The 18,943-nt window shown below is 41.3% G+C and overlaps 1 protein-coding gene across 1 annotated transcript in view; it reads left to right on the top strand.

The window, feature by feature from the left end:
* The window catches only part of LOC133420887 (uncharacterized), a 58,948-nt gene that overhangs the window by 9,519 nt on the left and 30,486 nt on the right, over positions 1–18,943 (top strand). Inside the window, exons 5-10 of the mRNA XM_061710770.1 lie at positions 2,102–2,351; positions 4,454–4,855; positions 5,695–5,782; positions 7,166–7,400; positions 7,503–7,562; positions 8,515–8,784. Of these exons, the coding sequence (XP_061566754.1) occupies positions 2,102–2,351; positions 4,454–4,855; positions 5,695–5,782; positions 7,166–7,400; positions 7,503–7,562; positions 8,515–8,784 (1,305 nt within the window). The remainder of the gene's footprint in view (positions 1–2,101; positions 2,352–4,453; positions 4,856–5,694; positions 5,783–7,165; positions 7,401–7,502; positions 7,563–8,514; positions 8,785–18,943) is intronic.

The following is an 18,943-nucleotide window of genomic DNA, read 5'->3' as shown; positions in this document are numbered from 1 at the left end:
TTTGTTTCACCTTAAGTTGAATTTACTACGAATGAAGTTTTGCAATATATTCAAATGTTCCGACCTCCACCTGTATATTATTACATGAATAAATAAGAGCATAATACAGGGGTCTCCAACTCCGGTCCTGGAAAGACCTATCCAGCATGTTTTAGGTGTCTCCCTGCATGAATGACAGCAGCAAAGTTGAATAAAATATCTATTTTTCATTGAAGTACCCATCTTTCTCGTGTTTATTATCATTTGCCACATAATTAAAGCAACCTCATACTAAATTTAAGAAAACAATTTTTGCATTTTTTTGTCATATAATTTCATCCAAAACTTGTCGAAATGTGTTTCTTTGAGTGGCAGCCCTGTCATGGCTTGGCGGACAATAAGTTCTGGTACCCGACCGGACTGAACAGCACAATGCACAGGTGCTGTATGCAGGTTAGGTACAGTCAGCTGCAGAGATGAGCGCACCTCAGCAAACCTCCATGAGCCGTTTCTTTACTGGTTGTTCGAGTAAAAGAAATAGTGATGAACAAGTGGAAAATCCTACCAAAAAGAAAAGCAAAAGCTTTAATCGCAAGTACGACATTATGTATATAAAATACGGATTTGTTGCAACGGGCGATTTGGAGGCGCCAAACCCACTATGTATTTTATGTGGAGAAACGCTCGCCAACGAAGCAATGAACCCATCCAAGCTCCAAAGACACTTAAATACAAAACATCCTTCTCTCAAAGACAAACCAGTGGAAGGAAAAAACGTGAGTTAGATTTGCAGAAGCAAGTTTTAAAGGCCACAACATCAGCTAACGTCGCTGATGATAGCCTGCATTGTAAAATGCATTGTTTTTTTCTAAAATGTTTATTAAAATTGACATAAATTGTCAACCGGTCCCTGAGCTTTTTGTTTATACTTCTGCTGGTCCTCGGCACAAAAAAGGTTGGGAACCCCTGACCTAAGGGATACATGTGTTACACTTTACAATAAGGGTCCAGAAAAGTATTTACTAATGGTTAATTATGGTTAAGTAATGCTTGTGAGGCAGTTAAGCATTAATAATGTGTTACCTAAGGGATAAATGTGTTACACTTTACAATAAGGGTCCAGCAAGCCTTTACTAATGGTTAAGTAATGGTTATGAGCCACTCCTATACATTTATTAAGGTTTATGTCAGGTTACCGTTCATAAGGTCAGGTAAGCTACCTGATAACATACACAGCACCATTAGGAAATGATTACTTAAGATTCTAAATAGTTTCTTAATAATGCCCATCCAGTAAACATGTACACCATTAGCGAATGATTAGTAGATGTATTAGGTAGCTGTTACTTAATGCATATTCACTCCAAATAAACACCATTAGTAAATGATTACTAGGGACATTATTAACGTTTTACTTATGTATTAACTAATGTATTACTTAATACTAAGTAATGCATACATAAGGATAAATAATTACATCATGTAACGTTTATTAATGCTTACTAATGTATTAATTAACTCTGAGCAGTAGGCATTAATTAACTGTTTATTAATGCATTAACTAATATGCTAATTAATGTTAAGTAAACATAATAATGGTTATTTAACTATTATTACACTGTTAATTAATGCTTAATAATGCATTAACTAACTGTTTATTAATGCATTAACTAATATGCTAATTAATGTTAAGTAATACATACTAATGGATATTTAACTATTATTAAACTGTTAATTAATACTTAATAATGCATTAACTAACGTTAATTAAGGGACCCTTATTGTAAAGTGTTACCCATTTATTCCTACATTTATAGTATTTATTCATTCATTATTTTATTTATACATTTATTTATTTTCACAGGTTAGTGTCGTTGAGTCTGACTCATTTTCAAGAGAGAACTCACAACACACAACACAAACATTACAATCAAATAATTAAAAAACGGAAGTTGTTTGTTCAAGATCGTTGTAATTCCTAAATTTAAAAAACACTTAATTTTTGTGAAACCTATTGAAGTGAAGCTGAAAGTGGACGGTTTGATCCATTGAGGGTATAAAGGCGTAACTGAACGGGACCTGAACTTCCTGTATACTCAGGTTTTCCATGACTGTGTTCCAGAGCAGAACTCCGGCCTACAGAAGGTTGTTCTGGACCTGGACCTGAACTTCCTGTATACTCAGGTTTTCCATGACTGTGTTCCAGAGCAGAACTCCGGCCTACAGAAGGTTGTTCTGGACCTGGACCTGAACTTCCTGTATACTCAGGTTTTCCATGACTGTGTTACAGAGCAGAACTCCGGCCTACAGAAGGTCGTTCCGGACCTGGACCTGAATCCAGCACAGAGTCCTGCTGTTCCATCTCAGCATGCGTATCCTGGTGCGGCACTCTCTGGTATGTTTCAGTTTCCTTCTGCAACCGGTAAATGCACCTTTCAAGTCCACTTTAACAACTCTTCATCATTTTTAAGTATATAATTCTGGATGATCAACAGTTTAACATCTGGGCTGCAGCGATGCTCCTTCACAGGAACATTGTGAAGTATTTGTGAAGTATTTTTCTTCGGCGGATGCGAGTAAAGGAAAGCTCCTGTGTGACTGAGCTTTCTAAACTTTTATTTTTCACTTTAATCATGTTGTACCACAAAAGGGGGTGCTGGTTCAGTTATAAAAGAGTTATTAGGGCCCAAGCACTGACAGTGCGAAGGCCCTATTGTACCTGTAGGAATATTTTTCTTTGTTTTTTTTTTCTCGTTTTTCCTTCTTCTGATGAAATGAGGGCCCTTTTTCCCCCTGAACGTGCCCCAAAAGTCACCAAATTTTGCACGCAAGCCAGGCCTGGCGAAAAATTTGATATTTAATGGTTTGCATTAATGGGCATGGCCTAATGGCTCAACAGCGCCCCCTAGAAAACTTCCTGCCTCAAGCCCCACAATACGGTTTGACGTACATGCATCGTGTAATTTTTGCGCGATTTATGCCATTTTCACGTGTCGTACTTTAACAAACTGCTGCTAGAAGGATCGTCCGTTCCATATAAAACTCGCTCAAGAGACACAAAAGAGGTTAACGATTAAAAGTTAGTCAAAATCGTGAGTTTTCGTGAAATTACGTGGCCATGGCGCCGTGTCAAACTTCAACATTAAACAGGAAGTGATACTAGTAGCTGATATTTGATATTTCCTATTTTCTGCCATAACTTTTGAACAAGTTGTGATAAAGACATGTGGGTGGTGTCATCAGACTTAGTTTTGAGTCCTTGACCTTTATTGGTGAAAATTGCACGCGCGAGGGCCCGTTCATCGCTGCTTGCAGCTTTAATTAATAATTGTCCTTCGATAATTATTAATAATTAATAAAGTAGATTACTTATCGAATTGAATTATCAAAATGAATTAATCCAAACGGGGCACCACCTGACCTATCAGGAAAATAATAACCATCAGCAAAATCAGTCTCAAAATAGCTGTTATTCCTGGGGCTATTCCTTATCACCGAAGGGCCGTAAATGTAAAATCCCGCTCAGGCTTTGAGTCAGTTATGGAGGTTCCTTTGTTTCAACCATGCGGTCAGCTGTAAGAAATCAAGGCTGAGGCCTCAGAGCTGGACCTTAAAGTTCAAATTAAGGCTTCCCATGTTCACATAGGACTACGGCCCAACAATCATCTGTGCACCTCTTAAAATAAGGCAAGGCAAGTTTATTTGTGTAGCACAATTTAACACAAAGTAATTCAAAGTGCTTTACATAAACATTAAAAGCACAAGACACAATTAAAACATAAATAACAAATAAAATGATAAGAAAATTATAAGAAAAGAGGTAAAATAATAGAAAGCACAAGTTGTTAAAAGTAAGGGCAGTAGAGTCCAGCAGGTACATATTACATTCTCAAAATGTCAAGAATTACGTTTCTATATACGGTCAAAATGTACAAAGACCGGGTCAAATACATTATTACAAAAGTAATCTGTAACAATTTGTACGGGGAATTAAACCCATTTGTCAATTCTATGCCACAATGCCTGTTTCCAGGTCTGATTTCACACAACTGACAAGAATTACGTTTCTCTATCGTCAAAACGTACAAAGACCGGGTCAAATACAGTATTACAAAGTGATCTGTGCCAATTCAGTAACAGCTATGTCATTTGTAAACTGAGTATATGAACATTTTTCATCTTTAAAAAGCTGAAAATCAGAAAAAATGGCTCAAAAATCACAGTTTCAAAATATAAAAGCTCAGTAGAAATCTGTAGAAGACTAAGAGACGGTTTGACCAGAAAAGCTGCAGCAAGCTGCTTCTTGAGCCCCGTTCTGGACATCCGAGCCTCTGGCGGAACCAGGACCCGTGATCACATGAGGGTCGGCTGGTCCAGACTTGTGACTGGACGTGTCCACAGTTTGTCAGTTCATGAAGGACCCCAACATATTTGTTCATTCGTGTCCCATGTGCTCTTGGCTTGTGTTTTCCAGCTGCGAGAGAGCCGACTCTCCAGAATCTGAACGTGTGCCCGGACCTGAACCTGTATCTGCACCAGGATCACGACCAGGACCAGGACCAGGACCAGAACTGGGAGCTGAACCTGAACGAAGACCTGATCCTGAAGAAAGACCTGGAACTGAACCTGCACCAGGATTCAAACTAGAGCCTGAATCTGAACCAGGACCTGAACCCAAAGCAAAACCTAAATCTGAAGCAGGACCTGGACTGGGAGCTGAACCTGAACCAAGACTTGATCCTGAAGCAAGATCTGAATCTGAGCCAGGACCCAAACTACGACCTGAACCCGAGCAAAGACATGCGCTTGAAACTGAACCAGAGTCTGTATCTGAACCTGATCCCAACCCTGAACAACGTCCTTCCTCTGATTACAAGTAAGTCGTCACCCAGAACAACACACCAACAAACAAACTCAAATCTAAAAACAGAGGCTCTTTGTAATCAGGACATGCTTGTTGGTACCAATGGCACCAAAAACCAGTTGATCACCGAAGGAATTCAGATATCAATCTCTAGTGGACTGGAAGGACTGGACTTATCGATAGAGTAGCAGCGAGAGGAAAGGGAAGGGTTTACAGACAGAGAGGCCAGACCTCCTCCATGGTTGGAGACAGTAGCACGGACCAAGAGAAGGAGGTGGAGGAGGAGGAGGTGGAGATGAGGAAGAGGTTAGGCTGTCTTTGGGAGTGACGAGGATTGAAAGCATGAAGAAGCACCAGACCAGGTCTGGAGGGGGCACGGGAGTTCACCTAACCTGGAGAAGGTTCAACCATGTCCCTCGGGGACTCCAGGGAGGTTTGGCCTAACTGGGGGAGTCCAAGCGTTTCAGGCTCTTGGTAACGAGTGAGGGATGAATGGAACGGGCGGATCGGTGTGGCGTCGGCAGTGATGCAAATGATGTGTGAAAAATGAGACTCAGAACCGAGCTAATTATTCAAAAATAATCCGCTTCAGAAGTTATAACGATTTGATCAGAACACAAACAATAGAGGAAGAGACAGAATGTGAATAATGCAGATATCGTCTGTGATGCAGAGTTCAAGGTGAATAACACAAACCTTGACTGACGCGTTTGAGTGGATAACTGAATCAGCCGTCTGTACATAGAGTGTTATCCTTTCACAACTAGACTTCAGAAGCTGTTACTTGGACCTGTCAACCAATCACAGTCAAGCATCTGCAGACCAATCCTCTATTCTCCTCATTTCTGCAGCATTCAGCTTCAAACACATGAAGATGTGACATCTGACGACCAGGATGACTTCAGGGAAGTGATGACCTCCGGGAGTGACAACTATATTGTAAGTCAAACTGCTCCCAGTCTTAAATCAAAACCTCCTTTGTTCCTGAATGAGAAACTCAAGAGTTCCTTGTTCTTCAGCTTCTTCAGCTGATGGAAGCAGAGATATCTCTCTTTCATGTTACAGACAACAAATACATCACCAATCCAACAAACCCGTCAGATCGTCTTGTTAAAGCGATGATAACGCAGAAGGGCCAACTTTTGCAATTCCTAATTTGACCTCCCAAGGTGAGGCAGTCTCGTAGTCTGTAGAGGAAGAACCGGACAAACGCTCTGACAAAGCTGAAGTAGAGCAGCTAACGTCTGAGGGGCTGTTAGAAACGTCTGCCGCCGTAGATGGGACGGATGCGAAGGTAGCAGAGGTTGGTCAAGTGTTCAGTGATCCAGTCTGGTCCACATGGTGTGAACCTCAACCAGGTCTGTCCCCCCGACGATCTCCGCTTGACCCTTTCATATTCAGGAGGTGGAGACGCACAACAAAAAGCTGTTAGTGCAAGCGATAGATCTCCGGATCAGAGCTCTGGAAAAGAGTTGACCAGTGTCCATACCCACATCACCTCAAAGCACACACGTTGACGTCAGTAAGCACATCACGTTAGTTCCTTCGTTTCGGTCAGATGGCTACTGCACTAAATTAGTGTTGGTCTCTGCCGTGGCAGTTCTAACTTGAAAAGAACGGTGTTGCAAGCCTATGAACTTGTCCCTGAAGCATATGGACAAGTTTTCAAAAACTTGATTCTAACATATAAAAATGTGTTTCCTCTAAAAGTTACTCATTCCACAACCGCTCAACGGAGACGCACATTGAAATTGGTGCGTAAAAATGTATGTTGTCCTGAGGGTTGTTCACATGGATGTTAAAATCCCCAACAATGATTATCAACACTGATCAGCCATCAGACAGCAGTTCACTGAAATATCAGAGAAGTTTCACAGTAGTTGGAGGTGGGGGGCTGTAAACATTCAGAGTCAGGACTCTGGATAAGGGCTTCAACTGTACAGCCAGGTATTCAAGACTGAAAACTTCCAGCAGTTAACTTCTTACGTTCACCAAAGACATGCTGATAACGGCTCAGCACAGTAGTCTTCTGCTGCGGATACGGGGGTTATCAGGTCAAACGATCTGAAGTCTATCGGAGAATGGTGTTCTGATGAGACGATGGACCACACATTCGGGTGACTTGGACAGTGTTGATCCACAACACTACCAAAAGACCAAAAGAGTACCAATCGCAAGCTTTGAGTCTTGCACGTTAGGAAACGCTGCTCTGTAACCCATTTTCAGATTTCTGGATGTTTCTTAGTTTGTTCAAGTCCATCTGATTCTCTGTCAAGATTTCAGATTTTAAGACTTCATTTATGATGCTTTCTTTCTTTAAAGGAGGTAAAGATGTGGTTGAAGGGCACTTTGGAGGATTTGGACTCCAGGGGGCTGAAGGAATTCCAGTGGTACCTGGTGAATGCAGATCAATCAAAGGATGGTATCAAACCGATCCCACTGTGTCGTCTGGAGCATGCGGACAGATTGGACACAGTAGATCTGATGATGCAGAGGTACTCCTCAAAGACCAGAGAGGTGGCCGAGACGATTTTAAAGAAGTTCAAAAGTGATAAAGGTCTGTTGTAGAGAAAGAAAAACACAAAAACCATCTTACTATGAGGATTTTATCACGTTTAAATAATAACTGATGATAACTTGTTTCATTGACCTCCAACAGAAAAATCCTTGTCGGACCTTTTTTTAAAGGACGATCCAGTCTTTCCAGCTGGTGCAACAGGTAAATGGTCCCGGTCAGTCGCATTGATTCACTTTACAAAAACTGTGAAATGGGTGTGTTTCCTTCCCGTCAGGAAGCTCTCGATGGAGCCTCTGTAGAAGCTGCTCCTGATGGGGCTCTGGCTTTCCTCAGTCTAAGGAGGAAGTAAAGGCGCTCTTGAGCCTTCTTGGCCAGTGATGCCGGGTTGGTGTCCCAGGAGAGGTGACGTGCACACCCAGGAACTTGGTGCTGCACCATTAATAGAAACAAGAGCATGCTGGGAGTGAGCTCTCCTGAAGTCCACAACAATCTCTTTTGTCCACATTCAGAGAGATTGTTGTGTATGCACTACATGGTGACTAACCACGAACCTCCGGTGTGGCGCCAGGGTGGGTCGCGCTGCGGGTCCCGCCGCCGCTGGGGTCCCGCCGCCGCTGGGGTCGCCTTGGGAGCCGTCGCTTGGCGGCCTGCAGCCTCCCCCTCATGGCCTGCCGGCTGCTGCGCCACCAGCGCCTCTAGCGCTGCGAGCTGCTGCTCCCCCTGGACCTGCAACATGGTCAAATGGAGGAAATTAGCTTCACAGCCTTGTTATAAAAACAACCAAACTGTAACAACACCGTGTCAGATTCATTGTCAAAAGGCAACTTAAAGGGAATCATGTTCATTACACATGTGGCTCTAAATACATGTTGGAATAAGTCTCAATCCTTGTCGACTCACATCCTTAAAAGGAAAAGTCTTAATAAAGTTTTTTTTGGGATCTAGTGGCCCTTTATTCAAATGCAGTTGGAAGGGGGTAGACAGAGAGAGAGATAATGGGGATGACATGCAGCAAAGGTGTGCAGGCCGGGATTCGAACCTGCGACCGCTGCAGGAGGACTGTAGCCTCAGTATATGAGCCGCTGCTTAACCCACTGCGCCAACGAGCAGCCTGGTCTTAATAAAGTTTTTGTTTGTTTTTCTCTTCTCATAGAGAAAAATGTTGCCAGGATGATGAGTGACTTTGTTAAGAAAGTGTCTAAACAAACCCTGACGGAGCTCGTAGAGGACCTCGTAACTGACGGTGTCTTAAATGACCGGGACAAGAATTCGATACTGGAAGAGAACCACACCAGAGTAAATAAGGCCAGCTGCCTTGTCAACATTGTGATGGAAAAGGAAGAGGAAGTCTGCAATAAGATGATCAATCATCTTCAAACCATAAATCTTCTGGATGTTTCCCCTGGTGCATCTACCGAAAAAGGTTAGTTTACGTAGTTCTGAAATTATGGTCAATACCATGCTGGTAAGCATATATATATATGCATTTTTGATATAAAACATATATGATATATTTTTAAATATGTAACATATATTTATCTTAACCGGGTACTCCGGTTTCCTCCCACGGTCCAAAAACATGCATGCTAGGTTAATTGATGATTCTAAATTGCCCGTAGGTGTGAGTGTGAGTGTGATGGTTGTTTGTCTGTATATGTGGCCCTGCGATGGACTGGCGACCTGTCCACGGTGTAACCCCTGCTGGGAAAATAGCTGGGACAGGCTCCAGCAGACCCCGCTGACCCTGCAAAGGATAAAGCGGGTATAGATAATGGATGGATGGATGGATGGATGGATGGATGGATGGATGGATGGATGGATGGATGGATGGATGGATGGATGGATGGATGGATGGATGGATGGATGGATGGATGGATGGATGGATGGATGGATGGATGGATGGAAGGATGGATATTTATCTTATTAATGAGAGGGGTGAGGGGTGACATCCGCTGCTAGTCCAAGCGGCGAAAAACACATGGAATCACACAACGATCACACGAGCTGTAAATCTGCAAGAGAAAAAACAAACGAGAACAGAGACAAAAGCAGCAACCAACCCAGGTGCCCGGGACCCAATTAAAGCTAAGCTAGGCTACCGCGACTATCTAACCCCCAAGACTGCTGAGTGGGTGTGTCAGTCCAATTGATGCTCTACCTGAACTGTATCTATAGTCGAGGAGGGAGGGCGCAACCCCGCCACCCAAAAGACCAGAGGCCGACAAGGAAGAACCCGGAACCAGGAAGAACCTGGAACCCAGGAAGAACCTGGAACCAGGAAGAACCCGGAACCCAGGAAGAACCTGGAACCAGGAAGAACCCGGAACCCAGGAAGAACCCGGAACCAGGAAGAACCCGCAACCCAGGAAGAACCCGGAACCCAGGAAGAACCCGGAACCCAGGAAGATCCCAGAACCCAGGAAGAACCCGGAACCCAGGAAGAACCCGGAACCAGGAAGAACCCAGAACCCAGGAAGAACCCGGAACCAGGAAGAACCCAGAACCCAGGAAGAACCCAGAACCCAGGAAGAACCCAGAACCGAGGAAGGTCCCGGAGCCCAGGCCACCAGCAACCCCACAGAGGGGAGAAGAGCCCCCCAGCGGCAGCAGAGGGGACCCACAGGCCCCCACGACTATGGGAAGAGGCAGCCAGGGAAACCAAAGCGGCGGACCGGGACCCAGGCGAACCCCGACCCCACCCGGCCTCCCGCCCGGGGGGGAGCACCCTGATCGTTGACCCAGGCAGGTGCACCCATCCCTACGAGAGCGGCCCCCCAGAACAAAAGGAGGGGGGAACCGGAGACGAGCCCGGAGAGAGGGAACCCCCCAACAAGGGCCCTAAACATATTTGTTTCAAGTAATCAAAGTCCACAGATAGTTTCCCTGAAACGTTTTATTAAGCTACAAATATGATCAATCATTAAAATAAATAAACGTGTCACCAAATAAATTAAAATAAATGACCAAATCCCTCATGTGTCCGTCCTGCGGTAGCCGGCTCTTCTTCTCTGAATCTCCGTTGCCGTGGTTACCACCTGGCAGTTGATCCAGCGCAAAGATATTAAAGTTATCAAGGAATTTGACTGAGCTTGTTTTCTAGTAGTGTAAGTGAAAACCTCCACCTAGGTGTAGGTTATGACTTTTAACCTCCACCTGCCAGCCAATCAGAATCCAGTATTCACACAGACCGTGGTATAAATATACTGTATATATATATATATATATATATATTAGACTATCTACTTTAGACTATCCATCCATCCATTTCCTATACCCGGTTTATCCTTTTGCAGGTCACGGGGGTCTGCTGGAGCCTGTCCCAGCAACTTTCAGGCCAGAGGCCGGGGTTCACCCTGCACACATCACCAGTCTATAGCAGGGACACTACTTTAGACTAGTTTGAACCATTTTATTACTTACCACATTATAATCTGACAATTACACATTAGGTAGTGATAACTGACAATGATTGGGCTGAACTGACTGCCAAACAATCACATTAGAAATAAGTGGAATGCTTGATATAAAATCTCCTGGCGTGGTACAAATAAAATTCACCCCGTCAGAGTTCATGGATCTGAAATCAAACGACTGAGGCCAAAATGTTGGTTTTTTAACCAGGCTTTAAATATTTTTGTTTCTACGCTTTAAGTTTGACATCTTAAATTCAATACAAAGATGCAGGAATATGAGTTTAAATAAATAATACTATAACTCACTCACTCACTCACTCACTCATCTTCTCCCGCTTTATCCGTTACCGGGTCGCGGGGGCAGCAGCCTCAGCAGGGATGCCCAGACTTCCTTCACCCCAGACACTTCCTCCAGCTCTTCCGGGGGGAGCCCGAGGCGTTCCCAGGCCAGCCGAGAGACATAGTCTCTCCAGCGTGTCCTGGGTCTTCCCCGGGGTCTCCTCCCGGTGGGACATGCCTGGAACACCTCCCTAGGGAGGCGTCCAGGAGGCATCCGGTACAGATGCCCAAGCCACCTCAGCTGACTCCTCTCAATACTATAACCTGTTGCTTATTGGCAGCCACAAACTGTTGGCAAATTTACATTTTACATTGATTGTGTTGAGTTTATTGTAATGGCTTGTGGCAGTCTGCAAAGAAAATTATTACCCATCACATATATGCCAAGAATAAAGCCAACACCAAATCATTTATGTCCTTAAATAAAGTGAAACAACCACTTTGAACTGTAAGACTTGAATTGTGAAAAAACATATTGCTTTTACATTTTACTCTCACAGAACCAGTTCCTCCTACTGGGATAAAAGTCTCTAACGTCACCAGTCAGTCACTGTCTCTGCAATGGGATCGTCCAGCTGGTGAAGTGGAGTCTTGCATTGTGACCTGCTGCAGTGGAGGAGAAACTGTGGAAGAGAGGACAACAAACACAAACAGTGTTACGTTCAGCAGCCTGAAGCCAGGAGTGTCTTATTCCCTCCAAGTTTCTGCACAACTGAGGAACGGAACTACAAGCACCCCAGCTTCAATAACTGCCCAAACAGGTAAGTCAAAGAAAACATTACATTAATGAACTTCATCTTCCAGTTTCACATCATGTTGTTACATTAGGGTTTAAATATAGATATCACAGCATTACAGCAGTCAAAAGGATTTCAGCCTTTTCGGTTTTTGGAACGTAATATTTAGGAAATATAGGGATAAAGTTACAAACATCTTGTCAGAATACTAGTGTAAAACAGTGTGTCTGTGTTTAAAACAATGAGCTGATGTCTTTTTTCTTCTGGTAAAATTTTGTTGTCCAAGTTTCTTGCTGGGTAAATTCTATGCCTGAGTTGGCTGTGAGCAGCTGCTGTCCTATAGAGTGATGTCTGGTTCGGCTCCCAACTACCTCAACTTAATCATACCCTCCTGGCTAGTCACTGTGCTCCGTCTTTTAGTGTGTTTGTACATGCATATATACAGTATATATATATATGTATATATGTATATATATATATATATATATATATATATATATATATATATATATATATATATATATATATATATATATATATATATATATATATATTAGGGGTGGGAAAAAAAATCGATATTTCAATATATTATTGTGCTCTCTGTTTCAATAAATAATCGATATACTGTCGGCTAATATCGATATTTTATTACAACACACTTAATGGTTTACGCGGTTGTCACCGCACTATTGTTCAAGCTCTGCCCCGCCCGCCCCCGCTGCCCTCGTGAGCAAAACAAACATGCCGCCTGAGAAACCAGCTCAGAAAATACAGAACCACAGTTTACTCCGTACAGACAGCGGGCTGAGCAGCACTGTTAATGCTGGAAAACTTGCTGTTTGAGCCGGTGTTTAAACTTCCATGTGCGTTAATGTCCGCTCGCACAGACAACCAGCTGCGTTAAGAAACGGACCCCGCTCCGCTCGCGCTCCATGAGAGGAGAGCGGCTCGTACTGTAATACACAATTATTCCACAGACGCCGTTAAAGTAAATGATCGTCAGTCTTTTTGTGTTATGACGTTTATGCTTTTCACTCTGTAAGTGATCCTCGCTCGTATCCTTCCGTGTCCAGTCAACCGTGTGCTGGGAAAACTTGCAGATCATTGAATCACCAGTCACGTTACACACGGACACGGACACTCTCATACACACTCAGACACCAACCCAGTCTCACACAAAAACGTACCCTGCCTACGTTGGTCCAAAGTGCAAAAACGTAGAGGGGCTACAATATTAGCCCTTGAAATGTATAACTGTTACGTTTTTTTAGCCCTTAAAACGTATAACTGTTACATTTTTCTGCCGATTCGTTTTGCGCCCAAGTCACGTGACTTTTAAGATTCTGGCCGTGATACCAAAAAACACGGTGGACATTTTTCATTTTTGAGTGAAGAAAATCAATATTTTGAGTTAGTTTCTGCATAGAAATGCGTTTTGATTACATTTCTAGCAATACATATTTCACTTTCATAATATTCACTCAGTAAATGTATATAATCTCTTGCTTGCTCGTGGTTGCAAGGTTTTTTCAGATCTCGTCAGAATAATGTAAATCTGGAACGTTTTAAGAACGTGAAATGGTTACATTTTTGGTTGCTGTACACGCTGTGAAGAAAATCAATATTTTGAGTTAGTTTCTACATAGAAATGCGTTTTGATTACATTTCTAGCAATACATATTTCACTTTCATAATATTCACTCAGTAAATGTATATAATCTCTTGCTTGCTCGTGGTTGCAAGGTTTTTTCAGATCTCGTCAGAATAATGTAAATCTGGAACGTTTTAAAAACGTGAAATTGTTACATTTTTGGTTGCTGTACACGCTGTGAAGAAAATCAATATTTTGAGTTAGTTTCTGCATAGAAATGCGTTTTGATTACATTTCTAGCAATACATATTTCACTTTCATAATATTCACTCAGTAAATGTATATAATCTCTTGCTTGCTCGTGGTTGCAAGGTTTTTTCAGATCTCGTCAGAATAATGTAAATCTGGAACGTTTTAAAAACGTGAAATGGTTACATTTTTGGTTGCTGTACACGCTGCGAAGAAAATCAATATTTTGAATTAGTTTCTGCATAGAAATGCGTTTTGATTACATTTCTAGCAATACATATTTCACTTTCATAATATTCACTCAGTAAATGTATATAATCTCTTGCTTGCTCGTGGTTGCAAGGTTTTTTCAGATCTCGTCAGAATAATGTAAATCTGGAACGTTTTAAAAACGTGAAATGGTTACATTTTTGGTTGCTGGACACGCTGTGGAAAAAATCTATATTTTGAGTTAGTTTCTGCATAGAAATGCGTTTTGATTACATTTCTAGCAATACATATTTCACTTTCATAATATTCACTCAGTAAATGTATATAATCTTTTGCTTTCTCGTGGTTGCAAGGTTTTTTCAGATCTCGTCAGAATAATGTAAAACTGGAACTTTTTAATAACGTGAAATCGTTACATTTTTGGTTGCTGGTCAGTGCTGTGAAAAAAAAATCAATATCTTGAGTTAGTTTCTGCATAGAAATGTGTTTTGATTACATTTCTAGAAATACATAAAATATTTCACTTTCATAATATTCACTCAATAAATGTACATAATCTCTTGCTTGCTCTGGTTGCAAGGTTTTTTTCAGATCTCATCAGAATAATGTAAATCTGGAACGTTTGAATAACGTGAAATCGTTACGTTTTTGGTTGCTGGACACGCTGGGAAAAAAATCAATATCTTGAGTTAGTTTCTGCATAGAAATGTATTTTGATTACATTTCTAGCAATACATATTTCAATTTCATAATATTCACTCAATAAATGTACATAATCTCTTGCTTGCTCTGGTTGCAAGGTTTTTCAGATCTCTTCAGAATACCCTGGCTACGTTGGTCCAAATGCAAAAACGTAGAGGGGTTACAATATTAGCCCTTGAAATGTATAACTGTTACATTTTTCTAGCCCTTGAAATGTATAACTGTTACATTTTTCTGCCTATTCGTTTTGCGTCCAAGTCACGTGACTTTTAAGATTCTGGCCGTGATACCAACAAACATGGTGGACATTTTTCATTTTTGAGTGAAAAAAATCTATATTTTGAGTTAACAAACACGGTGGACATTTTTCAGTTTTGAGTGAAAAAAATCTATATTTTGAGTTAGTTTCTGCATAGAAATGCGATTTGATTACATTAATAGCAATATATAAATGTAGATAATCTCTTGCTTGCTCTGGTTGCAAGGTTTTTTCAGATCTCGTCAGAATAATGTAAAACTGAAACTTTTTTATAACGTGAAATCGTTACGTTTTTGGTTGCTGGACAGTGCTGTGAAAAAAAATCAATATCTTGAGTTAGTTTCTGCATAGAATGCGTTTTGATTACATTTCTAGCAATACATATTTCAATTTCATAATATTCACTCAATAAATGTTAGGGGTGTAACAATATATCGTGCCACGAAATTTCGCGATACAAAAACGTCACGAAACGTGTCGTGGAGGTGACAACGTGTATCGCGATATTGTGTTATTAATATTCATCTATTGTGTTGACTAGTAACGCGCATCCAACCGGGACCGCGACCGCGCGGACCAAAATCTTACTCCGCTCAGGAGAAAGTAGTCCCGTTTTGCGGTCCCGTTTTGAGCTCTGAACCTTTATTTATTTAAGTATGGTGTAGAGTTAAGCCTTACCTTATTAAATTAAACCTTTTTCGGGTCATGAGTAGGATAAACACGGGACAACTTCTGCGTGAGTTTGCGTGTACTTCAATGTCCGCTCAACAGCGTAGGATTTCAGATCATCAACACAGCACCTAGTGCTGTATCACTCCGCCCAATCTAAAACATACTAACAACTGATATACTGACTAGTGTAATTATAGTCCCTGATTTACAGAATATAAAGAATATATTTATAAAATAATCAACCCTGAATTACCAAAATAACCTTCTTAACAAAAATAAATCTCCTCTTACACTTATAAGGTGAGCATGAATCAAGCTTTTTTATGATGTAAAATTGTATGTATTTATTTACTTGTATTTATTTATTTAATTTTAGTTGTTACATTTCTGGAAAAGAAAAAAGTCAAATCATACATGAGAGAAACTATTCAGTTTGTGGCAAAATATTTGTACTTGTCTGAAACTGAAGATGCATAATGCAAACCTGACATTTACTTTTAGTTCAGTTTGTGGAAAATGGTTGGCCTGGCTTTCTCTTTAAAACTTAAACAGTTATAAAGCATTACAAACTGTAACAATAGGGCAAACGCACAGCATTGTTTTGTATTTTGTGTCTTTCAAATAAAAGACCATTTTTTCCAGTCATATATTCCTCTATCAAGGTTGTTAAAAAATACTGCTATAATATCGTATCGTATCGTTATCGTGACCTCAATATCGTGTATCGTACCGTATCGTGAGATTAGTGTATCGTTACACCCCTAATAAATGTACATAATCTCTTGCTTGCTCTGGTTGCAAGGTTTTTTCAGATTTCGTCAGAATACCCTGGCTACGGTGGTCCAAAGTGCAAAAACGTAGAGGGGTTACAATATTCAACCCAGTCTCACAGGAAAACGTGGTACAGGCTACGTTGCTCCACATTGCAAAACGTGGCCAATGTTACGATTTGCCCTCCTAAAACGTGAGATGTGAAACCCTTCCGTGGCTCATTCATTTTAATAGGTTTCGTTAGGTTTCGTTTCTGTCACGTGACTTTCAAGTTTTCGGCTGTGGAGGAAAAATAAAATTGCTGCCATTTCTTTGATTCTCGGTCTAAATTGCAATATTTTAAGATAGTTTCGCCATGAAAAGCAGATTTTATCATATTCATAGCAAGAAATATATTTTGGTTATTTTACCCTCATTTAATGGATCTTATTGACGGAAATGTATGAACCATGTGCTTGTTTTACTTCCTTTGAGTAATAAAACCACCAATTCTCTTGCATGGCCCCGTTATTAAAATATATGCCAGGCCCAGTGCTTAATTTCTAAAGGGGGAGGTCCCGGAGCGCAGACGATGAGTGGCTCCAGTGCGAGAGAAAAAACACACACACACACACACACACACACACACACACACTGTTGAACTGTCCGTTTTGACGTTAACGGCGATTTTCACAATGATATCTGCAACATTTCTTAAGGCAGAAACACCACTGTATCATTGTTAATTACACAACATTAGTGGGTTAATTTCCTGCACACCAATTTTCATGTTTTTCCCTTCGATTGTGAGAAAAAAAAGAGTTGTTTCACGCTGAGAGCATCATGCCAGCCAATCAGAATCCTGGAAAAAACATCAACAAATGACACGTGTAACTTCCAGGCTGATTTATGGTTCCGCGTTACACCAACGCAGAGCCTACGGCGGAAGTGATACTAGTAGCTGATTGGCCGATATGTGATCATCATCATCATCATCATCATCATCATCATCATCATCATCATCATCATCACCATCATCATCATCACCATCATCATCATCATCATCATCATCATCATCATCATCATCATCACCTTCATCATCATCATCCTCATCATCATCACCATCATCATCATCATCGCTACCACCATCATCACCATCACCATCATCATCATCATCAGTCAAGTCAAATTGCACGTGCGAGGTCCCGTTCATCGCTGCTTGCAGCTTTAATTTATATATAACTATTTTAACATTTCTAAACACAAAAACACGAAAGTGTCCTTGATAATTCAATAATACAATAGGTTCATGTTAAGGACATCCGTTTTAATTAGTTCTCCTTCGATTATGAGATGTTATTAATGCTCAGTAGACACAGGAGGTTTGTTATGTATTGTTATGAGTCCTATTTCGTGTCTATTTTTGAACAGTTCACTAATGCTTTGAGCTAGGAAGCTGAAATTCTAGACTCTGTATCAAGAGGTGACTTTCATCCACTGTGCGGATTTTCAGATCTGTGTGACCTTCGGAAGTGTCAAAGGTCACCGCGTCTGTTGCTTTTCGGCCTGCTAAGACTATTTCGTGTCTTTTTTTGCATAGTTCACTAACGCTTTGAGCTAGGAAGCTGAAATTCTAGACTCTGTATCAGGAGGTGACTCTCATCCACTGTGCGGATTTTCAGATCTCTGTGACCTTCGGAAGTGTCAAAGGTCACCGTGTCTGTTGCTTTTCGGCCTGCTAAGACTATTTTGTGTCTTTTTTTGCATAGTTCACTAACGCTTTGAGCTAGGAAGCTGAAATTCTAGACTCTGTATCAGGAGGTGACTCTCATCCACTGTGCCGAGGTCCAGACCCGTGCGACCTTCGGAAGTGCCAAAGGTCACCGTGTGTGGTGCCTTTTTCGTGCCTTTTTTGTGTGTTTTTTGAATAATTCACTAACGCTTTGAGCTGGGAGGCTGATTTTTGACTATGTTGCAATGCAGAAGGCCCTTTGCTAGGATCTTTTGGTCTTGTGGCTGTACGATTTCCACAGAGCTAGTTGGCATTGCAGAGGGTTTACAGAGTTGAGACTTGGCAAGCCCAATTTAAGCCCCATATGGAGGCCACAGGTCAAGTTTTACTTGGTTTGGTCAAATATTGTGGCAACGGTGTCCGTTCGAATGTTGGAAAAGGTGACGTTTCAAAGCCCCGCCCATCGAAAAGTACAGGTCTGATCTGCACCAAACTAACGTCTGTCTGATCAGGGGATGCCCCCGAATAACATATAAAAAATTCAGATTTCTATGACTTCTGCAACAGTGTTTCCTCTAAAACGTTCTGGCTGGTTAGGAGGGTGTAGAAACCTCTAGCTCTGAGAGCCTCCTGACTAATGGAACAGGGCCTATTTTGTGTCTTATTTTGCATAATTCACTAACGCCTTTAGCTAGGAGTCTGAATTTTTTATATGTTGTTTGTCTCATAATCGAAGGAGAACTAATTAAAACGGATGTCCTTAACATGAACCTATTGTATTATTGAATTATCAAGGACACTTTCGTGTTTTTGTGTTTAGAAATGTTAAAATAGTTATATATAAATTAAAGCTGCAAGCAGCGATGAACGGGACCTCGCACGTGCAATTTGACTTGACTGATGATGATGATGATGATGATGATGGTGA

The sequence above is a fragment of the Cololabis saira genome, chromosome 20 (assembly GCF_033807715.1).
Source record: "Cololabis saira isolate AMF1-May2022 chromosome 20, fColSai1.1, whole genome shotgun sequence".
Classification (NCBI taxonomy): Eukaryota; Metazoa; Chordata; class Actinopteri; order Beloniformes; family Belonidae; genus Cololabis; species Cololabis saira.
This window is presented reverse-complemented; position numbering and strand designations above follow the sequence as displayed.